This window comes from Halichoerus grypus, chromosome 6, assembly GCF_964656455.1.
Source record: "Halichoerus grypus chromosome 6, mHalGry1.hap1.1, whole genome shotgun sequence".
NCBI classification, from domain to species: domain Eukaryota; kingdom Metazoa; phylum Chordata; class Mammalia; order Carnivora; family Phocidae; genus Halichoerus; species Halichoerus grypus.
The window spans coordinates 71,381,705-71,407,684 of NC_135717.1; the positions used below are offsets into that span (position 1 = coordinate 71,381,705).

The 25,980-nt window shown below is 41.9% G+C and overlaps 1 protein-coding gene across 9 annotated transcripts in view; it reads right to left on the bottom strand.

The window, feature by feature from the left end:
• The window catches only part of NRP1 (neuropilin 1), a 140,202-nt gene extending 135,625 nt beyond the window's left edge, over positions 1-4,577 (bottom strand). For 5 of the 9 annotated variants that reach the window (XR_013449046.1, XM_078075352.1, XM_036118611.2 and 2 more), the window contains exon 1: positions 3,206-3,793. Coding sequence is in view for 8 of the 9 variants with exons in the window: in XM_078075352.1 (XP_077931478.1) it covers positions 3,206-3,278 (73 nt within the window). In the remaining variant the exon portion in view is untranslated. Of the gene's footprint in view, positions 1-3,205; positions 3,795-3,903; positions 4,045-4,094; positions 4,117-4,396 lie in introns of those variants that run through there. The other 4 variants (XM_036118607.2, XM_078075351.1, XM_078075350.1 and 1 more) reach the window with 4 other exon arrangements.
• Positions 4,578-25,980: the final 21,403 nt, after the last annotated feature.

Here is a 25,980-nt window from a genome sequence, read left to right on the forward strand (position 1 = left end):
CCCACAAAGTTCCTTCCCAAGAAGAAGGTCTTCTAGCGTTAAAAACATTAAATCCTCTCAATGGATGTTAACATGGTCCCCAGGGAGCTCCTGCTAGACTTAATTATCCCCCCCCAAGAAGTGTAATCGCATTAAGTAGCAAGTTCTGAGTGGAAGGTGACTGAAAGAAGCTATTCGACCCCTTGTGTGGCTTTTTGATGATAAGCCTGGTCTATGTCATTGATCAGTGGGGATTGTCATCCAAGACTTCGATTGGCTTAAAGCCAAACCTTTTGTGTTGTTGTTTTATCTGCCCATAAATCTAAGTGATTTTGAGTTATCTCTGCTCTGGAGATCCAGATCAACAAAGAACAAAGTGTATTTGGTGAAGCAGAAATAATTCTGCTCTACTGCTCCAAGTAAAGTTGTTCAGTCTTAGAGACCAGATCAAAGCAACTGGGCAGAAAGAAAAATAAATAGCCACATAGCATTAATTCTAATTACCTAGATGTTGGGGGAAAAAAAAACAACAACAACAACAACAACCCACCACACCAAGGTCTGGATATCACATATGATAAGCCACAGTCTCACATTCTGGGAAAGGTGAGCTAACTAGTTTTGAGCCTTCATTTCAAAAAACCCAAATGCTGAAATGATTCACTGAGAGCCAAATAAACCAGTCACTGGGCTGCTTTATTGTTCAGTGTAGATTCTCATTGTCACTTTTTATGATGGATTTCATGCTGGAAAGTCTCAGCCCGAAATGCTGCCACATTTATTGATGCTTAATTTTAAGCAATAAAAATTTGGTGCATAAACTATGTAAGAGGAATAGGTATGAAAGCAGTGAAATACATAAGCCTATCAATCACAAATTTTCAGTAATGGTATATATAGATTTTAATATTGCATCTAATAGATTCCCTGTGGAAAGAGAATGGCATTCTTTGCTCTCAGCATGAATTTATAAATCTACAGAATTTTATTACAGGAAAACCAGGTCAAATGGAAATGAAAGATGAAGTGCACATCAAAAATGCATAAAGCTACATGCATTACAGAAATCATTTCCCATAAATTAAAAAGAAGACAATATAAATCATATTGTTTTTCTCAATTGCTAGATATTTCTGACCATGTTTCTTAGACGGGGGGTACCCTTATACTGGTTTCCTTTGCCTTAGCTTTTAAAGGCTTAAGGTTTGCCAAGAAGAAATGTTGCAACTGGAGTTCGGAATCTCAACTAATGATTATATTGGACTCTGTTATGTGATTCTACTGAGGCTCTTCCATTATTTTAAATGTGGAGAAAACTTGGAAAGTGACCCCATCTCATTAAGTCTCCTCCAGCTCTATACAAACATCATGGCAGTGTCTGGCATCCGTTAGAGGAGTGAAATAAAACAGTACTGCTTCTAGTCACTCCACAGAGTCACTTCAGAAGACATTTAGGTGGACTCGGTACCACACCAGAGCTCTTTAATCTGTGACTTCTGAGAAAGTGACAGTGTAATAAGATAATGTGGACTGCTAGACTCCCTGGCTCTGTTAAATCTCTCTAACAGTTGATTAAGAAAGAGCAATTTCTAATGACTCTGGACCATTAGACCTAAATAAGGTTAATGAATTAATTTAGCAGACACTGGTACTCCGAGGAGGTGGACATGGCTTTAAGAGGTCTGCTGTGTTATAGAGGCATTTACTGACTCTGGTCACTGCAAGCATAGCAACATGGCTTTAACCAGTCAAGCTCATAGACTGAGGCTCAGGTTCTCAGCATTCCCCAGATTTCTGCTAAGAAAATTTAAAAATATATTTCATATATATATACATTTGTGTATACATTCACATACACACACATATACATGGAGTTCACAACCTAAAGTCTGGAAGCTATTTGCATTAGGTTTCAAATCCATCCTGTGAACATCTTGACTATGGATTTAATCTCAGGAGTTGTGGAGGGCAGAGGTTGGGTTACTGTAATTTCTAAAGTCTAACCACTTGACCTCTTTCAATCGGAGGAGAATGTTATCCTTTGCCAGATTATAGAAAGATGCCACCAACTCAGGTTCATTAATAAATTGAACTCCACATTCACAGTGTGTGTGTGTGTGTGTGTGTGTGTGTGTGTGTGTGTGTGTTGCCTCTAAGCATATCTTTTAGAACACCGCTTGGTAGCTGTTGGGGGGAAATCTATTGCTTCAATCATAAAACCTCCAAAAAGCATATTAAAGAGATTAACTTCCATCATAAAGACGTGATTTAAATTCCTCTTGGTATGAACCCCTCCACTTGTGGTCCCTTATTAAAACAATATACCACAGTAAGTAGTGGGTGTTCTTTTCTTCTAATTACTTTGATTGAAATCTAAGCCAGACAAAAGTAAATATTTGATAATTAGTTAATAATAATTGCTGAAGACTTACTGTAAAGATAATTTCATACTCTTGCCTTCACCTACTTTAAAGCCTAAGTTAAACATGCCTACAACCAGATCACATTTTAAAATACATTATTTAGGTTAGGGGATACTGTTTATAACCCAGCATTCTTTCATTTACTTAACAGTTAGTGGTTTTAAAAGCTAAGTGGAAGCTGCAACTAGGCTAGGGATTTTCAGATATCCTGGTGTCTTACACTGTATATATCAGATTCCTTTATTGACACTATGTAACTTTCATTCATACTTCAGACACATTAGGGGCGATTTGCAAAGGCGGAGGAGGGAGTTCCAGCAACCAAAAAACCGCTATCTCTTGCAGGCACCCACCCGAGGAAACGGTTTCGAAGAGCTGCAGAAGAACCAGGAAGTTCTCCTGGTAAAGTGTTCATTAACTTTCAACAGCCATCAAATTTTTGAAAGGGAGTCTCATCTAATTGCCTTTGGGAGGAAACATTATTAAGATAATTGGTGTGCTGATCATAGAAGGTAGGCAGCTCTGCCGTGTAACAGAGGCAGGAAAACCCCCATAACCAAACAAGCAACTTCAGAAGGGAGGCAGTGGACTTGAAATCTTCCTGCCCTAAACCGACTATCTTACTTCTTTATTTCTCCTCCTGGACAAAAGTTTCCTTCGCCCAGGAGGTGGCTATTGCCGGTTCGCCCCGGCAGCTCTGCGTGAGTCCCGCGGCTGGGGCGGGAAGCCAAACCCCGGCCGGACGCGGGCAACCGGTGAGCCCGGGCGCCGCGCTGTCACACGCGCCTCCGCCTGTCACTTACCGTTGCGAAAAGCGCTGGCCGGGGCGAGGGCGACGGCGAGCGCGGCGCAGAGGAGCGGTAGCCCCCTCTCCATTCTCCCTTCGCCGGATCCCCAGGCAGAAGCGGGAGAACGAGAACGTGCGGGGAAAATAGAGCAAAGGGGGAATCTAAACAATCTGAAGAGCTTCAACTCCGCCTAGAGCTGTAAAATCCTCAGTCCGTCTTGGAGAAAAGAGGGCAGCGAGGCAATGCCTTGATCCGAGAGAAATGCTTCTCTTTTTGTGTCTCAAGTCGCCTGCATCCTGTCATTTAGCTCCGGTTTCCTCTCTCTTTTCCCACACTTGTTCCTCTTCCAGGAGCCACTGCCCGGGCCATGTCTCAAAAAAAAAAAAAAAAAAAAAAAAAAAAAGGAGGGGGGGCTAGCTGGGGGAGGAGGGAGGTAGGGAAACACACCAAAGCCAATTTCCAGAAAGAAAAAAAAAAAAATCCGACTTGTTTCTGGACCCGTTGGAGCCGAGGAGCTGGCGCCCAGGGGAGGTCCGGGGTGTCTGCGCGAAGGAGAGGAGCAAGCAATGAAAAGATGAGCGGGAGACAGAGGAGTTTCACCAACTGCACCCCCGCCTCCCCCACCTCCTCCGTCCTCCCCCTCCCCTTCTGGAGCCCTTCCCTCGCTTCCTCCCTCCCCTCTGCCGGCACAGGCTCGCCAGTAATTGCCTGACAGGAGATTGGGAGGAACAAGTTTCCCTCCGTGTGCTTGCCCCGTCCGTCTGTCCTTCTCTCCCGGAGGCCCCGAAGGATCTCCGCGGGAAGGGAGGCGTTGGGGGTCTGTGCCCAGGGCGTGTGGGTGTGGGTGTGTGTTTGGAGAGGAGGCTGCGAGGTCGGTGCCAGCGACTGGGTCGGACTAGCCTACCTCCGCTTGCTCGCTCAGGACCAGGGGGCGGGGGGGGGGGAACGGGGGCGGGGGCGAGGGAGACCGGCAGCTCGCGGAGGATCTCCGGGATCCAGCCGCGGAGGAGTGCGGCGCGCCCGGGAGGTGGCTCCTGCTTCTCCCCACTCCGAATCCCCGGCCGGCGGCGGCGAGGAGCGGGGGCCAGTCGCGTCACTCCCGCTGTGCCGGCCCGAGGCCCGGGGCAGAGAGCAGCAGGGCGCCCCTGACGCTCCGGGCCGGGACTGCGGAGACCCGGGAAAGCTAGGCTGGAGTGGGAGACGCACCACAGAGCCGGGCGAGGGTCGACAGCGTCGCTGCCGCGTAAAGCCGAGTCAGGCCATTCGATCGGGCGAGGCTGGGCTGCAGCCGCACTCGGCCTCTCTGCCGGGTAGCAGGGCGCGCTGCCGGGCGCCAATCGTGCCCGGGTGCCCGCCGCACACCGAGGACTCCATTGTTAACCGAGATTTGATGCCCTCTTCTCCGGGACAGAGGGAACGCCGGAGGGTGGGAGGTGATGCGCCTCTCCAGCTAGGGGGCAGCCGTCGCCCGACCCCGCCCAGCCTCATGTCTCTATGGAGCCCAGGTGTTCCCGGGGTTGGCAATTAGGGGTCCAGTGGCCCCCGTTTCGGTGCCTCTCGGGGGAGGGAGAACAGTGGTGGGGGAGGAGGGCTTTTGGCAGGGCTCGCATGGTGCCCACCCCAGGCCACAGGCAGTTGTCACGCCAGTCCTCTAGCTCCTGTCCACCCCCACCTCCCACGGCGGCGCGTCCTCACTGTGGGCTGGATGTCCCCCAGTTCCACCCCCAAGGGCTTTCCGGAAACTGCTGCAGAAGGCCCCTGAGGATATGAATAGCAAAGACATTTCAGGGAACAAACAGGTTTCGGCCACCAATCTGGCCCTTGAGGGGGTAAATGCCCTCCCGAGGACCCCCTCCCAAGGAGTTCGTGGGGAAGGTGAAAAGGTCACTACACCTTCTGGGAATTGGCGTTTATGTACACACCCTGAAAGCAGAGCCTTATTCCTACCTGGCGCAAAGAGCTGGCACAAGACATGTAAGAATGTTGGCAAGGAGACTCTGGTCAAGGGTTTTGGCGGAAGAACTAGGGGCGGGACGGGAGAAGGGCAGCCCAAGGCGCGCGGGCCCGGCTGGGCGCGATGACGCGCGCCCCTTGGGGTGCCGGCCCGCTGGGCGCCGGGCGGAGGTGCACCCTCGGCGCCAGCGCTCGCCGCGCTCTGTCTCTGGGTCCAGCTTTTCCTTCGCCTGCCCGCGCGCGGGGAGCCCCCGCCTCCAAGCTGGAGACCCGGCCCCCTGGCGCGCCGAGAGCGGGCCCTGTCCCCGGGCTCCTCTTTTCCCTCACCAGTTTCCCCGGTCTTGGCTCTCGAACCCCCGGGAGGCGCTGGGTGGGGAGGTGGTACTTCGAGGCCTGGAATCAAATGTTTGGATCGAGCGTAAGGGACAGTGGCGGGGCCGCGGGCAGTCCAGCGTCCGGGCCCCGGGCGGCGGGAGGGCGGGCGGGAGGGAGGCGAGACCCGGACGCCAGCCGCGCCCAGCGCAGACCCGGGGGAGCAAGCGCTGCTGAGGAAAGCCCCGGCGCTGGGCTCCGACGGGCGCACGTCGCCTCCTCCCCGTGTCCTCTCTGCCCCCAGCGCACCCCGCCAGTCCCAGTCCCTGCATCATCAGATTTGGGGTGACCCAGAGCGACCTCAGTCCAAGGCTCAGAGAGAGAGAGAGGCGCCTCTCAGAACTGGCGGGTTGACAGAGAAGGGGAATGGGGGTGTGTGCAGCGGTCAGGGCGTCCTCGAGTCACAAATACCCCGCCTTCTTCCTGGTGGGAACTAGGAGGCCGCACTCGCTCCGGGGAGCCGTTTCTGACCGGACTGCGCCTTGGCGGGGTGAGCGAGCGGGCACACGCGGGAGACTTGAGCTGTATTGTTTTTATAAAACTGCCGCCAATCTCTCTTCCCCTTTCCGTGCTGAGTGTGCATTTCCCAGCCTGGACCCACCACGCTAACAAATAAAGCCACCGGATCATGCACTCAGAGAGGGACTGCCCCCACTCCGCAACCTGGCTCTCTCTGGCTCCCTTTCCGCTCTTCCCAGGGAAGGGCTCCTCCAGTATGTCAACACGCAGAAAACCCCTGTCTCCTTTCTTGCTCACCGTCTGAGCACTTTTGCCAGGCTTTCTCCAACCAACTAATAAGACATGCACTATGTGCTGTGGAGGAAATATCAAGTTTAAGTTCTGCCTCTGATTTTTCTGGTCTTACCTGATCTGAGGCTTTTCTAGACTCCTTAGTTTCTCCACAGTACTGGGTAATGGAGCCCTACCACACTGATTGATAATTGCCAGCTAGTGGGTTTGTACAGAGCAAATCGTCCTTGCTAACAACCTCTTTCCTCTGCTGTTAGATTCCACTAAGTGCTGAAAAGGGTCAGTTTTAGATTTCTGTAATTCTCCAGCAACGGAGACAGACCGACCTTTATATGAGAATAAGTGATAGACAGGAAGAATTTGGCAGTGTTCCTAGGTTGATTTTATTTTGATCTTACGAACACATCACTCTTTCTGACATCACAAATCCCCAGACTAGATAGGACCTAGTTCCATTGAAGGGAAGATTCATGGAGCACACTTCCACAATGCCAGGCCTGGGCCTTGGGTGGGCAATATCCAGCCTCATAGACTCCCACGCAGGAGCTGCTGCGGGAATAAGGCACTCAGACCTCCTGAGCAGGGCTGAAATCTTTGCCCACCGTTAAGAATAGACTGGGTGGTAAATGTTAGGTTCTTTTCATCAAGCTCTCATCAATTTGTCAGAAATAAGATGAGATCCATTGCTCCCAGAGGGCTATTTGAGCCACTAACTTCCTCAAAGTATTTCAGGTTGATGCAATATGGAGATTTAGGCTGGTATTTCAAAACTATATCAAGTCTAGTCAAGTTTTTTAAAGCATCAAACCCACATATTTCAGAAAAGCAATAAAACAACATATTTTTAGTAGGAGCTAACCTACATTTGAAATAGAAGAATGGAAGAAGTGAAACTGGGAAAAGATTAAAAATTTATAATTTACTATTATTTTATTTTTTAAGTTTATTTATTCTTAGTAATCTCTACACCCAATGTGGGGTTCGGTGTCACAACCCCGCAGAGCAAGAGTCACATGCTCTCATTCAGCCAGCCAGGAGCCCCTACTATTATTTTTAAAATTTCTACTAAAAATGACAGTTCTGCTGGGGCACCTGGGTGGCACAGTCGGTTAAGCCTCCCACTCTTGGTTTGGGCTAAGGTCCTGATCTCAGGGTTGGGAGATCGAGCCCCACATGGGGCTTCCTGCTCAGCATGAGTCAGCTTGAGACTCTCTCTCCCTCTCCCTCTGCCCCTCCCCACATTCTCTCTCCTCTCGCTCTAAAATAAATAAATAAATCTCAAAAAAATTCTTCAAATATTGGAGAAAATACTACCATCTAACGTTTAAAACAAAGTTATCATGCGGAGTTTTTGTATTAAAGCACGTGCATTAATAAGATGCAGGAAGACAATGCTAAAATTTGAATAGTGTTAGTGGATTCAAAAGATTTTTTGGTGTTAGAGGTTAGGGCTAGAATTTGAAAGCTGTGTATTTTTATTTGTCTGAAAGAACAATCTTAGATTATTCTGCCTTCACTTAATTACTTTTTAATTAGCAAAATTAAGATGATAATAACCAATAGAAACACTCATCAGACCAATAAAAACATCATTAGAGAGAACACATTCAAAATTTCCATAGGACTGTTTTTAAATAGGAGAATCTATAAAATATAATTTGAGTAATTAAACAGGGAAGTAGCTCTCTCTTAACATTTAATACAGTTTTATAAAGAGAACTAAAATTTTAAGGAATTTTGAAAAAAATGAGTAAAAAATAATTTTAAAATTTAAAACAAAGACCAAAACAACCAATGAAAGAACACAAACCCACAGTTAAGAATTGTCAAATTTATCCTAACAGAATTTAGTTTTATTTTGTATTCTTATCAGATAACTTCAGCTGCTACATGGAGAATGGGTTATGAGTAGAACAAGGGAAGAAATGAAGAGACCAGTTAGGAAGTAACTATGGTATATCTAAATATGAACATGAGCAAGGATCGTAGCTATGGAGGTTGGAAAAGGATGTATTTCTGGTGTATTTAGAAGATATAATCAACAGGGCAGATGGTGAGATGGATATGCCAGTGAAGGAGAGGGTGTGGTCAAGGACAACCCCTAAGGTTCTGGCTTTCATAACCCGATGGGTGTTGGTGATAGCCTTTATTTATTTTGTTTTGTTTTGTTTTGTTTTGTTTTGTTTTGTTTTGTTTTGTTTTTGGTTATAGCCTTTAAATAGACAAGGGACACTAGCAGACTAGTGTGGAAGGAAGATCATGAGTTTGATCTGATCTAGGTTTAGTGTTTAGTATCTTTGAGACAATCAAATGAGGAAGGAATACAGAAGAGTGGTTTGGATAGGAGATATAAATTTGTGTGTTGCTGATATGTAGTAATATATCATGATATCACAATACAGTAACTATAATAAATTAGTAATCAAAGTGGAAGGAATGGATGAAATTGCTAAGGAAATTGGAAAAGGAGGCCAAGACAGAATGATGAAGAACATTTCAAGGCTGTATTGTCAGGATGACTCAACAAAAGATCTTGAGAATGAGCAGCTGGAGAGGTAGGAGGAAAACCAGGAGAGTATATTGTCATAAAAGTCAAGTAGAAGGGAGATTTCTAAAAGGAAGTGCTAGACAAATGAGCTGAATACTGTTCAGAGTCCTAGCTGGATGAGGACTGAAATCCAATTGGATATAGTGCCAGATGGTTACTGAGAGGGACTTTAATAAGAGCCTTTTCAGTGGAGTGATGGAGAGACAGGGCTAGAGGCCAGAATGGAGTGGACTAGTGAGTGAGGGGACGGTAAGGGAATAGGGACAAGGAGCAAAGATAATTCTCTCTGAAAGTTTCTACTGAAGGTGGGGGAGACAGACAATAGATCTGGAAGGAAGAGGTGTGGAGGGAGATTGGTTCTTTTTCTTTTTTGTTTGCTTTTAAGATGGGTGCCCTTGAACATTCTTGAATGCTAATGGGTAGAATCTAGTATTGGAGAAGGTATTGAAAATAAGTCACAGAAAAGATAATCAGGATGTAAATTGCTTGAGAAGGCAGGAGGGGATATAGTATAGAGGCCAGAAGGGCAGATTTACCCTAGATTGGAAGTGGGACAGCTCTTCCGTCATAACTGTGTAGGGAAAGAGGAGCTGATGAGTATAATTGCAAGCAAGTTTGCCCTTCTGGGAGGGGGGTGGTTTCTCCCTACTGTCTTCCATTTTCTCCTGTCTCATGTAATAAGAGGGACAGGGGGAGATATTGAAAGTTTCCGGAGAGGAATGTAATTGAAATGAAGAGCAGACTGACCAGAGAAGCTGTTGCTATTGTTTCGATAATTTGGTAGGCTGCAAATTTGGGCTAGGAACACATTTTCCTAGAAAAATTGGCTAGTATTTCATGGAACAAAGTTTGCTTAACTCCTCCTAAAGTAGTAATAGAATATTAATGGTATTATTTCAGTGTTGTGACTCAACGTAGGTGCTCAATAATGCTTGAAGAAAATGGAATTTTTCTATTATTTATAACAAATTAATGTACAGGAAAGTGTCACTCCCAACAACTCTTTGCAATAGTGTCTTCCACTCCCACCCAATCTCTTCTTTGTCCTTTATCTTTCTAGAGATGACCCAAGAAGAATTTTAAATGGTCATTCACCCTCTATACCAGACATCCACAGACTTGCTTGTTTGGATATTCCATATTAAATAACCTAAAATGTTTCTTCAATTTTGTAAAGTCAAGATTCAACAACATTGCACACACTTTTTGTAAATACATATGTGATTGTTTTGCTTGCTTTGAGTTCTTCTACAATTTCCCGCCTATCAAGTTCAATCAAGTGTATTGGGTAGACTACTTGTCAGTGGACATCATTTTCAACAAAGCCTACTTCCTTTAGTTTATTATGCTAAACCATCAGATTGTCAAAGTGCCTTGCCTCCTATGTAAGAAGTAATAAATTAATACTTGCTGGTTGATTTTCAGCTACAAAATTCATTGCCTTGATGGCCTTGCGCTAATGCCACACCAACGTTCGTATGATCTGAGGAAGTCCTGCAAAACAAGGCAGGCCTTTTTGGAACTTTTGTATTGTAAAAAGTCTTCAGACTATTCATAAGTTACCTTTTGCAGGCATGTTCTCCTTCTGCACAAATGTTATAAACACCTCAGCAGGGACAGTAAATAGCAATGTAGACAGGAAGGAAAAATATTTGGTAAGAGACACTCCTGCACTTTCTCTTCTCAATTTTTTTCAGTGTAACTTTTAGTTGTAGAAATTGAAAATAATAGACATGTAAAAGTTGAGACTGCAAAGTTGTTAAGTGATAGGTGAGAAGACGAAATATATAGGTTTGCATTTTGAAATGTAAAGCCAAAAAAAAAAAAAAAAGAAGCAAGTGTCCATCAGAACTTTCTACTTATAATTTGCATTCAGAGTTTCAAAGTGGACCTGGGTCTCACCAGCCTCTAAATGCATCATTTCTCCTTCTTATGCCATAGGCAGAAGACTCAAATACATTGAGAGTTCAAATTTGGCAAGATTATGCAGCAATTCTGTGATGGAATAATCCGTGGGAAACTCATGTTTTGAATTTATGTTTGTGTTTTAAAGAAGATAGAAGTAAAGCTATAAAATAAGTTTAACACAATTGGTTTATTCTTTTGAAAATTCACAGTAATATCCATTAGGTTGTGTTTTATGTGGCCAAATGGCATCTTAAATTCACACTGTGCTATTGTCTCTAGTTTGGTATGCAAAGACATATTTCTCCATTGTAGTTCTTTTTCTGGATTTTTAAATTCCATTGTGAGATCTCAGACTTTGGAATTAGGTTGAGACATGGACTGGATGTCTTTAAACATACTCAAATTTAACTTGTACTCAGATTTACTCATACTCAAATTTAATGTTGTCTGCCAAACAAACTCCTGTCTCATTGATTTTTAAGATTCTTTGGAACTTGGTTTGAAATTGTCTGCCTTGGGTTTTTAAGCAGGAACCTTTCTGAGACAGATCAACTCTGATATCTATATAGTTGATATTAGTCCTAATCATGTCAAGTGAATATCTTTTATTATGTAGATAGAAGATAGCAACTTTCCTGTCATGTATAAAAGGAAGCATCTCATAAATTCCAGGATACATGATGAGGGGTAATCAGGGTTGTCAGTTGTCAGTCCAGATTAGCTTAAACAAACAGATGATTTAATGGTCATAATTGGGAAATCAAGGTGTGGACCTAGCTACAGGCATAGCTGGGCCAAAGGTTCAATTGGTGCCAGTCAGCAGGATACCTGTGTTTTCATCAGAGCTGGCCTCGTTCTCCAGTAGGCACTCTCTAGCCAGTGTTAAGGGTAATGGCGGCTCCATGCTTAAAGCTTCTTTCCTTCTAGATTGTGATTCTAGAGAAAGGGTTCGGAGATAGGGTAGTTTCTCTCTCAAAGTATGTAATTATAAAATCCAGATGGCTCCACTTGGATTATGTGCCCATCCCTGGAGCGGTCAGTTGTCAAGGGAGAGGGGTTCCTCTTGTTAGTCAGCCTGGGTCACTTGCCCACCAGGGCTGTGGGAACGAGAGTGTGAGGGCGCATGATAGACGGAATTCTCCAAGAGAAAAAAGAGGGTCTCTGATTTCTGTGAGGAAATTGGAAGGAGTACCTGGTCACCAGAAGCCACAGGTGTCCATTATTCAGCAGACCACTCTTTTTGTTATTGTTTGTTTTCGAGTGACAGTGTATGAAACTTTCAGTTCTTCGCTTCTATCATGGTTGATGACAGTGTGTCGTGTTTGTTTTGTTTTCCTTTGTTTTTAGATTTTTATCCAAATATCCAACTGTGGCAGATAGGACGAGTCCATAGTTTTTATTTCAAACTTTATTTGGGGTTAGTGTCAGTAAAAGGATAAAGCAGGTGAAGGAGTTCATTTTTAACTCCACCTTCTTTTCAGTGAATTTCCTGCATTTTATTTCTCTTCTCCCTGCTCCTTCACAAAGGCCTTTAGAGAAATAGATCACTCTAAGAACACAAGACTTAACCCAATAAGTGGTGAGATTTCAGGGGCCATGTTATCCAAGTGGGGAAGGTTTTAGAGGCAAGGAACCTTCCAGGATACCCTTATAAGGATATGAATAAGGAATCTGTGCACACTGGTGTCAGAATACTCCACTGGGGTTCCAAAATGTTAAGCTGCCTTGGAGGGGGAAATAAGGACATATTTACTTTGGAGAGATTGCTGTGAAGACATGGCCTAAGAATCACTTATAAAATAATTTGTTTTCTTCAACAAATGAAAGGTTTTTAGGGTGACATGATTGGTAGACTCTAGTATGAAGTTTGCAATAAACAGTAATCACATCATAAAAGGAACTTGGAACAGTATGTTCTTCTGTCAATCTTGTGGGGTATGTTTTCTTGAGGTATGTTAAGCCTCATGGAACAAAAGAATTACTTGACTATATTGAGATATATTTGGAACAGGCCCACACACATTTATAGTGCCAGATTGTTTTTTTTTTTTTAAACTTTTTAAAAATACATGCTTAAACGGAGATGGGAACAGTGTCAGGGAGACTCTCACCTATGAAAGCATATAGCAGAAAGTACAACTTAATTTCAGAGCACTGTGCTGAGAGTCCAGACCCAGATGGTCCAGGCTACCATTTTACCACAACTCCGTGCTGTTCGGAACACATCGCTTCATCCTGCTGGGCTTCCAGTATTTTCATCTGTAAAAGACAGTCATTGGGTTCAGTAATCTTTCAGGGCCTATCAGTTGCAACATTGTTTTTAGAAAATAAGTTAGAGTGGGCGTATCATCTTCCAATATTCTGTGAGACCTTGAATGTATGGATGCTGTACCAGGACAGCTCATGGAATAGCTCACACGAAATGGCTCCTTTGCTTATCTGATATGTAAAACCTTCTCAGTGTATTTTCTTCCTGAAATTGTGTTCCTAACGTGGACCATGAAGCTCTGAAATGGACTTGAAGACCGTGTCCTGTGTCTACTTGTATATACGGTCAGCTCTCAGTAAGAATAAAATAATAAAATAAAATAAAATAGTACTATTGGAGGAATAGCCAAAACCACAGGAGAAAGCAAAATAAAGAAACCACAACACACCCCTCACCAAAACTCTTCTCTGCCTGATTTCTCGTACGTATAGGGCAAGTCAGGATTCCTATTCAGCTGGGGAAAGGAATATTTATTTCATGAAGGATCCTTGTGAGTCAACTAGATTAAAAATTTAAGCAAAGGTCTATAGAGAAAATACAGGTTAAAGCATGGCTGTTCGTCTTTACTTTTTTCTGATCATGTGCTACTAGAAAGGCTCTGCCTTTCTGGACACCCTTATCAATGGAAGCAGAATATGCACCAGACTCCTTTCTGCTCCTTTGTTCCCACTTCCCTTCAGGAGAGCAATAATGGAGCCTAGGTGGTGCTAGGTCAAGCTGAAGACAAATGATTTGGTTTGTGGGTTTCCTTTTATATTACCTCTAGCTTCTATATCAAGAGTATATTATTTTTCAGACCAATCTTGAGCTTAATTACAGTCTTGCTCATGAGGTTGAAAGATCTACCAGTGCAGTACCACACTTTTGACAGAGGAGAATTTTCTGGAGCAATTTTTGGTTCTTAGTGATCTTAGATGGGCTCATACTGATTAAACTGTGGTTGGCTCTAGCAAATTTTCCTAATATTATTAAGTCCAGGAGGTAGGTTTTGTTGCTAACATAACAATATTCCTGTGTCATCCTGGTCCAAAGCATGAGGGGATCAGAGTAGAGCTGCTTCATCCATCTGACAGAGCATATCTTTGCTATGATTTTAACAACCACATCCCTTAGTAAAAGCTGTCCTTGGAAAACAATATAAATAAAATAAAGTTTTATAAAGGCTCCCGAAACATTCCTCCTTTTCCCCTGAGGCTTTAATGACTATCCTGATTTTAAAATCCCTTTTCTTGTTCCCTCTGAGTTTTCCTATTTCATGCTCCCTGGGAGTTTCTCTGTAAAATAAGCCTGTGGAAAATGGGTAATGAGGAAATCATTGCCTTAATTGAAGGTCACATCTACAAAGATCCAGGTAGGTGTACTTTGGCTGATGGAAAAATCCCCCAGAGTGATATCCTGCTGCCCTAAAAGAGAGGCTTGGCTGTAATTTGTCAGAACCATGTTGGCCCCTTGTTGGTGACCAGTACATTGTCTTCCTTAATCTCACAACCAGGTAATTTCCATTACTGATGACTCCCCATATTTGAAGGGGAAAAGGAAGAGCCCCCAAGGGCTTCCATAATTAAGCACAAACGCTTTTACAGTATTAGGTCAAAGCCAAATGACTTCCAAATCCTCTTGGTGTTGAGTTCATGCACTCTACACAATTGTGACCTTTATTACGTCCCTTTCAATTCTGACTAGATTAGTACCATGGCCTTGCTATTCTTCTGTTTCTTCTGGTGCTTTCATTTGAAAAGAAGAAAAAGGAGACTGATTTGTTTGTTTGTTTGCTTGCTTGCTTTTCCTTTTGGTTATTGTTAACATCTAGTGTTGACACATTTTTTTAGCCTAAAGCAGAGAAGACATTCTAAATACAAATGATGCTGCTTTCAATAACTTGATTTCCTAGACCATCAGAGGATTCTAGTATCTCTTAGACTGCAATGTAAGCATTTTATCAGTGTTCCCATGACAGCATTATTAGCTAGTAGTTTCACCTAAAAAGCCTTCTTAATTTGCCTTTTTTTTTTTTGCCAATTTATTTTCTCTTCCTATAACTACAACTATTAAATATATATTCCCAATATCTTAGTTCCTCTTCTTTCCCTGGTGGAATATTTTCAATTCTGTATTTTCAGCTCCTGCTGCTTATTTTGGGTGATTATTATTATGGGTGGTCCCTAGCCTGGGAATGGGTTATGCTCTAGATATCTGTTTCAAAATTAGTTGATTAGAGTTGTACATGGTTCCCCACAGAGACAAGGTTAAAAAAGATAGGCCACAGGCCTGTTCACTAGGACATTTTAAACTCACCCGTAGCTGAACTTTCATTTCTGGTAGCCCTCAGCTGTGAGGCCCCTTATGATCCTAAACCTGGTTATTTTTAAGAGAGACCTGGTTATTTTTAAGAAGGACGAGGACACTAAGTCAATAGGGTAATAATAGGGGAAGGCTCACAAAAGCCAGGCTTTGGCAGCTGGGTTCCTCTCCTGGGATTGAGAGGGGGAATTTTCTAGATAGTGGGGCTCAAAAATAGTGGCTTGGTTGAGGTTCTAACAGTACTCATATTCCTGGAAGGAAGAGCCCTAAAAGCTGGAGACATCCACTTGAAGAAGAGGGTCAGAGGGAACAGTTGTCATCAGTGAGGCCAGGGACAGCTTTGTGGTTTGGGGAGGGGCGGGGGGTGGGGGGGTAGGGCAGGTAAGTAGAAATTGCTTCTTATTTGTAAACAGCTTATTTGGAGGTTCGGAGCTGTTTGAGTCAAGGTGGGTATAATTATAACTTTGCAAGCAACCATATCTCACTATTACAGGATCGTTTGATGCTTTCAAAGACTTTTGAGGTATGTTCTTCCACTTTTCTCTCAACACAAGAACATCTGGTTCTCTTTGCTCAAATCATGTCTTTATGCTTTTGTTATTGGATGAAAATAGTTATATGCAATGTACTATTTTAAAATTTTCAAGACTAGGTTTAAAGGGTTATTATTATCCTATACTCTCCCTTTCTTGACTCAATTTTTTGCACTTTCATTTAGCCTTTAAAAGCATAACATAATGTATTCAAGTACAGTGTCAGTTGCAAGGTGACCCCAGTAACTTTTGCTTTAAAATCACTATAATATGCTACTTATAATATCAAATTGTCATTGTTTGGAGGCAAAATGATGATTTCAAATGGATTTAGACAACCTAGAGAGATATTTAAGGAATATTACCCCCAATCCTGCTATAGTTTGTCAGATATGTTCTTATTGCTGACAGTTGTTTTGTAAAATCTTTGTGATGCTCCTCTTGTCTTGTCTTGAATGTTGTAGTCTAGAAATATTCAGATAGCTTGCTCTTATGTCTGGCATATCCTTGAGCCATCAGAAAGGTTGGCTCCTTTTCCCAAGATGTATTTGGTATCTTGTATGTATCCAGGATGGAGTTTAGAAGACCTGCATGACATGATCAATAAGCCATTTTGAGACTTGCTCAGATCTCCATTTTATCTCTCCCTCTCTCTTTTTTAAAACAACCTTTAAAATCAGAAACCCTGGTATAGCACTCTCCAACTGTGCCACAGAAGGACATAAGGATGTTGGTGCTTTTTCCTGTCTATTTTTGTCCCCTACCAAATCATAGCACTGGAAGGAAGCTTTAGAAGTCATCAATCTGTTCTGTTGCCTTCATGCTAAACATCACAGAGAAGAGATAATCGACCCCGTTCTAAAAGGCTAGTCAGTGGAAAGTATTTCAAAATTAAACAAGTATTTGTGCTTATTATGCATAGAGAACACACAGAGAGAAGAACATGGAAAATGGAAAAGGATAAGAAATTATCCATACCCCCCTGAATCTTACATTGTATTTGGAGACAATAATTACATATATGCACATAAAACTGCCATCAGAGACTCTTGGATTGGGAGTGGATCTTGAAGTCTTAACTTCTTGACCATTGCGAATGTGCCCTCTTGACATCCCTGCCATTTGATTCTATTAGTTCATCACTGGGAAATTCTAATTGAATTGAATTTCTAATTGAAATTCTAAATTCTAATAAATTTCACTCACTTCTAAATTCTAAAGCCCTTAATGTATGATAATTAGGTCTACAGAGATTAAATGACTATTCTAGGAATAGCCTGGGTACAAATCTTAGCTTTGCCAATTATGAACAGCGTGGCTTTGGGCAAAGTACTTAATATTTTTGTCTTTTGATCTCACATCTGTAAAATGGGGCAGAAAATAATACCTACCTCATAGGATTGGAAGAGTTACACATTTAATTTTGGGGATGGTGCCTGAAATAGGGCAAGTGCCTATCATAGTAAATGGTATTTGTACAACAGTCAGGCATACTCATTCAGATATTTGCCTTTAACGTCCCATTTCCCTTACTTCCTTCTGCCTCCTCTTTTCCAAGTGAAACCTCTCCATTTATTCAACTTTTGGTTACAGAAAAGATTTCATAACCGATTCAGTCTTCCTTATTGGTTTTTAATGTTACCCTTACTCCAAATATGGTGTGAATAGAAAAGAGTGGTCAGTTACTATGTTCTAAGTATTATAATTGTAACATTGCATACCAAGTTTGCAAAAGAGTTTTAGCAAAAAAAAAAAAAAAAAAAAAGGTAACAAAACATAATCCTTTCCCTCAAAGACCTTACTGTTGCAGTAAGAAAAGCAGATACATAAACAACATTTTTGTTCCTTCATCTTAAGTCTGAAGGGCCAACCATGGATCACCAAGCATTTGAGAAAATCCTGCAGCATGAAAGCAAAACACCGGAAAAGAAAAGTAGACACAAAGGAAAGAGAGATAATTCAGGGAGGAGAAAAGAACTTAAAAAAAATATGGAAACTATGACTAGTATACTCAGAGGGACTTGAGAGGATATTCCACCTCAAAATGGGACAGTGTGCATGAGAGGGGGATATGAGATGAGTCTCAAGAGGTCATCAAAGTCAGGCAACAGGGACCCTAAATTCATTTTATTGATAATGTTTTTGAAAGCTTAAGTTTGTTCAAGGCCTTTAGCTTCCAATTTTGTGAAATGCTTGAATTGATTCATGACATTTACTGTCAGTCTATTCTGTATATATGTTCTTTCCCAAACCCAAGTTCATTGGCAAAGTGCTAGTATCAGCACATTCATTTCTTTAGAAGATATTCAATTTCATTCCTTGCTGGAATATTTTGTGTGTGCACACACCCAGTAACATGGTTTTGTTTTGTTTTGTTTTGTTTTGTTTTGTTTTGTTTTGTTCCTATCTCTTTAGCTAAACATACACTGCAACATATAGGGTCAAATTGTTGCTGGGTGAACCACGGAGACCCCGAGACCTGGGGCCTAGACCCAGCCCATCCTGAAGGAGGCGCCCAAGGTTCTTGGTTCTGTCTCAAGAAAGACTTCAAGGACAGATGTACAACACAGCAGATGAGCAATACAAGCAGCAAAGTTTATTAAAGCAAAACGTACACTCTAGAGATATGAGAGTGGGTGACAGAGAGAGAGGGAGAGACAGCTGCATGCCCCGGGGGTTGGGTTTCTATCTTGTATTGATAGTTGTTAACTAGGGGGAGGAATATTCATTACTTGGGGTGGGAAGCAGGGTTTCATGCTCTTCCTTCCTAATTTGGTCAGAAGTTTCCCATCATGGCATCCGCCATCTTGAGTCTGTCTGGTTTGATTTGACTTCTTGTGGAGTGCTGCCAGGATGGGCCTCTGACTGATAGTGGCCATGACTTCCTCTTTGTTGGTCTCCACGTATCCTGTTAGAACCTAATGCCTACTTTCACAAAATGATTTTGGAGCTGGAGAATCTTGAAAATTATGTCATTTTACAGATGAGAAAACTGAGGGCCAGAGATATTTCCAAAGGTTACAGAGTCATTTAGGGGCCCAGCTCAGATCCTCTCGCCTCTGGTTTGATAAATACCAAATAAAAACTATCAAAGGTCTAGAAAGCAGAGTGGACTTCAGTAGGAATGGGACTTGAGCTGAGTCTTCAAGATGCACTGGAATTCCATAGCAGCATTTCTGTTTGTTTCTAAGTGTAAGGTAGAGGGAATTAAAGTATTAAAAAACTATTAGAGGCATGATGCATAGGATTAGTTTGAGGACTAAATAAACCAGAGAGAGAAGATTCATGTAATAGAGTTAACAGGACATGAGGTTGTTGCTTGCATATGAAGGGTGGTTAATGACAAAGATAAGGATTTATTCTTTATCCTATAAGCAATTAGGAGTAACTCAAAGTTCTTTGAATAGGAAAGTAGCAGTTTGGTAGTCTCAAGAAAATGTATCTTGTGTCACTATATGGGATTGATTGTATTATAAAGAGAGTGGACACAGGAAGACTGAATGGTGCCTTCAAGATCACCTAAAAATGAGAAAAACTAATATTCTCTTCAGGAAATGTTTCTATTTGGAGCCATTACATAAGACATGGAAAAAATCAGATAAACATTTCTTTTTAAATGTTTTTTAAATGGCTAGTAAAAATATATTCTTTATGTAGTATGGGCATATGATATATATTTATTTTATATACTTATTCATTTTTTATATAGTTATCATATATTATATTTTTATTATATATATATGTATGTATATATATATATATATATAAAGGAAAATATGTATTTTGCCTCTAAATATGTTTTGACCTTCTTTCTGCTTAAAATGCAGTTAGTCTTTTCTGGCTTTCTCTGTTGACTTCCTAGACATTCTTTTTCCTGGTTCCTTTCCATTTGTATTATTTATTTTATTTTCATTTTATTTGTTATTTTTTAAAGTAATCTCTACACCCAACATGGGGCTTGAACTCCTGACTCTGAGATCAAGAGTTGCGTGCTCTACAGACTGAGCCAGCCAGGTGCCCCTGTATTATTGATATCAATCTTTTCTCTTTTTTCACACGATGTTTCACACTGTGAGCCCCATCATTCTACTCTTAGCCCTCTTTCATTCACACTCCAAATTTTCATGGTTGAACCTGATCACATGCTTGGCTTCAGCCTTCACCTATAATCTGTGATTCCTTGAACACATAGTGAACTTTCTCCTAAACTTCAAACTCAGATTTTTGTCTGGTTGGGCCACAGCCAGCTCAAGTCTAAGCGGTCCCAAACAATTTTATCTCACTCCTCAGCCCACTTCTCCCTACTTCTCTTCTTGAACCCTTCATCTTGGTTACAATTTCTGTCGTGATACCAACACTGGAAATGTGAAGAAGGTCTTTGTGGATTTGGGAGGCATTCCTGCTCTGGTGTTCTAGTCCATCCTATTGCACTACTGTCTAAAATATCAAATCTACTTGAACACCTTCTGTGGTTTCTCCTTGTGTACAGGATAAAACTCACACTCACAGTTGGATAAATATATTCCTTAATAACCTGGTCTCATACTCCTTCTGGAGTCATATTGGATTAGTGAACCCTATTGGCCTTCTTGCTTTAGGAACTCCCCCTTTATGCCTCTGTGATTTGCTCACACGTCTACCTCATTCCTCAAAGCCTAGCTAAACTATCTGCTCTAGTGTGCAATCTCAGATCCACTGGCTAGGATTAGCTCCCACCCTCAACATCCCCTGTATTTTGTTAATTCTCCTTACTTGGTGTTCTGCTTATTGATGTGGTTTCTGCCTCCTTCACTAGGCTATGGAATTCTTGAGAGAAAGAGGCTTATTTTATTCATCTTTGTGTCCTAGGGTCTAGCAAGTTGCCATATAAAAGTGTCTCAAATTGAATAAAGAAATAATAAAAAGGCTTACATAGGGGATATTTTCTTTCTGATGTTATCATTCTAATTATTAGAAGACGTGGAAGGCCTGGGAGGAGAACTGACTTATAATGAGCACTGACTTTGTACCATATACTACACAATGTGGTTTACATATTCTCTCATTTGATCCTCACAGGGACTTTATAAAATTAGTATTATTATCCCCACTTACATAGAAGTAAAATGAAGTTCAGAGAGTTTGAGTCACTGGCAGACTTAATTTATAGATTCCAGGTCTTGGAAGTCAGTAAAAACTAGGACAAGGACTCAAATTAACTTGATGTTACCCTAAAGCCACAGACGTATTTAATGACTCAGAAGAATGTGAAGTGGTTTGAATTCTATGGAAAAAGCTATATAAATATGATAATGCCATTGTCTTATTAAAAAACCTTCATGCTATCTTTGCAAACAAACTAAATTTCAATTTGTCAGTCTAGCATTTAAGAACCTCAAAACTGGCTGGTGACGTTCATTTCTGCTCTCCACTTTCATTAATTCTACCTACACACTCTGTCCTGCTGGAATGAACTCCCTGGACATGTGCATCTTTCTACCTTTCTGCTTTCACTCACTCTTTCTCCAGAATATACTTGCAAGGTTAATTTGCTTCTTAGCCCTATCATAATTAAATATATGGTTTTCTTAAGCTTTTGGAAAAATGAAATTCTTAATGGACCACTCTTGCAAACTCTGGTAGGTCAGGAATGTTGGGTTAGAAAGATTATCCTAAAAGAAAACAGATTTACTTCAGTAAACTACAAAAGAAAAAAAGAAGGTTGGTACTTTCAACAACACTATGAAACATTGCTAAATGTTGGCATAGAAACATTGCTTGATACATAGAAAGATTATTAAAACTTAAGGTTATATAACTTTTTATTGATTGGTAAAATAATATTCATATCTCATGTGGTTTTCTTTCTTTGTTTAACAACCCATCCTAAGAGATCATTCTGGACAAACTTGTCACATTCATCAACCTCCTAATCTAAACTTTCACTCTACTAATTCTTTCACTCACCCCATGCCCAGCTCTATAGCCCTAGTTATCTATAGCTGTGGCCTTGAAAATATCAGGATTGTCCTGTTCATCTGCCTGCTGGATTTGGTCCAGGCTTAGCCACAACTTGTTTAATTCTTCAGTTTTCAGTCATTTTCTGGTACAGCATGTATATAGTACAGTAATTACACAGTTACACAATGGAACATAATGTATATTTACCAGCACATTCAACTCTGTTTTTTATTACAATTCACTAACTTGGGGTAGGGGATGGGAGACAGTGTCTCTATAGATGATGGAAGCACAGCTGTTGGGTGGATCCTCCCCACGAATATAAACCAGAGGGATGAGGTGACCCCAGAGCAACTCCAGAGCTGATGCACTCTGGGATAATTACCCCCTCTCTGAATGGAAGCAAGTCTACTTTTGTTCACATATTTTTATAGGAGGTTAAGTTTTTCATGGGTTGTGTGTAAGACTTTATTTCTCTGGATGAGCAATGGTAAACGTGTGACATTCAGAGAAATTGCACATTTAAAGTTACGCCTATTGTTTGAGTGTTACGGCTGTCTTAGGGAGTACATGAAGTTTCTTGGAGAAAAAGAAAACAAGAGAAAATTAAAAATCAAATGACTTGGGGGCATAGAGGCTGTTGTATTCACAGTCTCTTATCTGAAATCCCCAAATGAAATAGCTCTGACACCTTCGTTTGGTTTAATATTCATTTATTTATTTGCTACTCATTCGGAGGCCAAATCTGACCAGATCTGACAACTCACTTGGCAAGATGTCCTGATCTGACTTGTTCTTAGACTATTAATAGTCTTTATTTATCCTACTTTGTGTGAAAATTAATGGTTTTGCTACAGAAATATTAATGTGTTTGATTGGGGGGTGTCCCTGTATCCCATTGGGATATGACACATATACACATATGTTTTAGGGACTTTGAAAAATTCTGAATAGTGAATACATCTGGCCAGAGGAGCTTTGAGTAAGTGATTATGAGCCATAATGCTAGAGAGGCTATCTTGGTTTTAAACCTCACCCTCTTGAGACACCACAACCTATCCTTCTAATTCACAGGCTTTAGTACCTCCCACCAGAGTTTCTTAAATGTTATCAAGATCTCAAATCTAGTGGTCTCTCTTCCTTCCGTCCTAACCCACCTTAATTTCCACAGCCCATCATGACAACCACTTCCTTCATTTCGTTGTGCCTCTCTTCCTTTATTGTACCTGCCTGGTGTATCTCCACCCTGGTTTCAACCAATTAGCCATCGGCCCATGTTCAAAGCAGCTGAGAAATGTTAGGGGAAAAAAAATTACATAATTGTGCTGACTGGTTTCACTTAAATTCATAACCAGAATCTGTACTAGACATTGTTGTATGCCCTGCTTTATTTCCCCTGGTAGTTTCTTTTTCCACTTGCTTCTATGACTATGTCACACCTTTTAATCTACTTTAAGTATCTATATTCAATTACCCTTCCTGCTCAGCTGATGACCTCAACTCATTCTTCATTGAAAAAACATAAGCAGAGAGTGAAAACAAATTAACTCATCTCCCTCCACCTTATCTACCCACCCAGCCGCTCTCTGTATCTGTACCGACCTAACTAACCATGCCCGTAGAGTATTCCTTCTCTCGTCTCAATTGACGAACCCTCTGCCCGTAGAGTATTCCTTCTCTCGTCTCAATTGACGAACCCTCTGCCCGTAGAGTATTCCTTCTCTCCTTTCAATTGACGAACCCTCTGCCCGTAGAGTATTCCTTCTCTCGTCTCAATTGACGAACCCTCTGCCCGTAGAGTATTCCTTCTCTCCTTTCAATTGACGAACCCTCTGCCCGTAGAGTATTCCTTCTCTCGTCTCAATTGACGAACCCTCTGCCCATAGAGTATTCCTTCTCTCGTCTCAATTGACGAACCCTCTGTGTTTCTGTCTAAAGCCATCTCCTCTACTTCTGTCACCTCCTTTGGCCTTCTCAAGGACTTAGTCCTACAGCTATTCTCTCTCTCTCTCTCTACCCACCCCCTGTCACATCACCAATTTATTCACTGACTCTGGCTCACTGGCACCCAAATATGCTGTAGTATTTCCCACATCCCGACCAGCTACCATGCTGCTCCCCTGGGTTTCGTCACAACACAATTTAGGACAGAAGTAATCAGCATCACTCCCAGTGCGTTTTCTCCTCACTGTGATTCCACGCTGCTATCACTGCCAGCGTACTACTGGCATCACGCTGGTCAAGGTCACAATGACTTACAGGTGGCCATATGCGTGGCACTTCTCCAGTCTCATCCTAACCGTTCAGTGGTCCCACATTGGACCTTTCTCTCCTTTTCTTGGCTTCTGTGACAGCAGAGTCTGCTGATTTTCTCTTGACCTTCCTGGTTATGTCCTTCTCTTGGCTGTCTGCCCAACATCTACAAGTTGAGATAGCTCAGAGCTCAGTGTTGTGCCCCTTCCTCTCCCTCGTCTCTCTCAGTGATCTTGTTCAATCCCATGGCTTTAGATACAACTCCAAATGTACTCTTAGTAGCCCTGGTCTTGAGTTCCTGGACCCACATATCTACTTGTCAGTGTAACTCCACTGGAAAGTCTTCTTGGTGCCTTAAACAACACATTGGACACAGAATCCTTGATTTTCCCCCACCAGAGTGGCTCTTGCCCAGCATACCCCATATTAGTAAATAACAAATACCACCATCTATGGGTTGTTCAGGCCAAAATCCAACACCCGTGTTCTTTTACCTGCTAAGTAAAATGCATCAGTAACTTCTACCATGTTCACATCTAAAATATATCTGGATTCCATTGTCTTCTCTCCATTTTCCTAGTTTAAGCCACCAGTATCTCTCACCTGATCTATTATCATAGATTCTTGCAAGTCTTCCTATGTATACTCTGGTTTCTCTATAAACAATTCTCTACAAAGAAGCTAGAACAATTTTTAAAAGTGTGTGTATTTCTCTGTCCTGTCTAAAACTCCTCTGTGGCTCCCATTTCATTTAGAATAATTCTGAACTCTCTGCGTTGGCTCTCAAGGCTGTGACGATCCAGGTCCAGGCTCCTTTTCTACTCTCCTCCACACCCTCCCTCTTGCACTGCCCCCCAGCCACACTGCCATCTTTCTCTTCCCCACACACATCAAGCTCATTCCCACATCAGGGCTTTGGAACTTGCTTTCACCTCTGCCTGCAATTTCCCTGCCTAGATCTCTGCATTTCTGGTTCTTCTTTATCACTCAGGTTTCAATTTTAAAGTCACCCTTTGGTCACTCTCTGTCACCTCTCTCTGCATGACAGAAATCAGAGTCTTTGTTGGCACTTCTCCCTCAGCCTTCAAATTCAGTTAAGCAATGAGTTTTACCTTCTCTCTTCGATCTTGCTAAAGTCCGTTCATTTCTCAGCTTTTTCACTGCCAACACCATAATAAAAGCCATCTTTCTGTCTTGCCAGGTCTATAGCAGTAGCCTACCAGCCATTATCCATATTTGTATTTGTTGCTTTCCATCCCACCATACAACTGTCTTATATAGACAACTGCAGTGGCTTCCCATTGTTCCTAGGGTGGATTTCAGAATCCTCAACAGGATATATGAGTCTGAATGATCTGCCCCTGGTATTCTCTTCAGCTGCATCTTTTCATACATAAACATTCAATTCCTTTCGAACTAAGGACATGGCTTTTCTTTGACTTGTAACACCACTTGACTCTCTCTTCTTTTGCTTCCTTTACTCCTGTTTGTACTTTATGTTTTAGCTTAGAAATTATTTTCTCAAAAAAGCCTTTCCTGACCACCCCCAAACACTGTGTTTGCCCCTCCCATCATAGACTATTATAGCATCTTGTACTTCTTATTCATAGTTCATAGTAGGATTGTATTTAATTCATTCTTCATTACTGTCCACCTCCCTTGCTAAAATAGGTTTCTTCAGCTGTAGTATCATGGTAAATGGCATGGCTCTGAGGCCGGATTGCCTGGGCTCTAAAGCCTGGTTCCTTTTCTTCCTAGCTGTGTGACCTTGAGCAGATTACCTAGACTTTCTCAATGTAAAATTAAAGTAATTACAGTACCCATCATATAAACTTGTTTTGAGGTTTAAATGAGTTAATAAATATAAAGCACTTAGTATAGTGTCTGGCAGATAATAAGCACTCAATAAATCATCATGACTGTCTTTATTATTATAAGGGCTAGGATTAGGTCTGCCTCATTC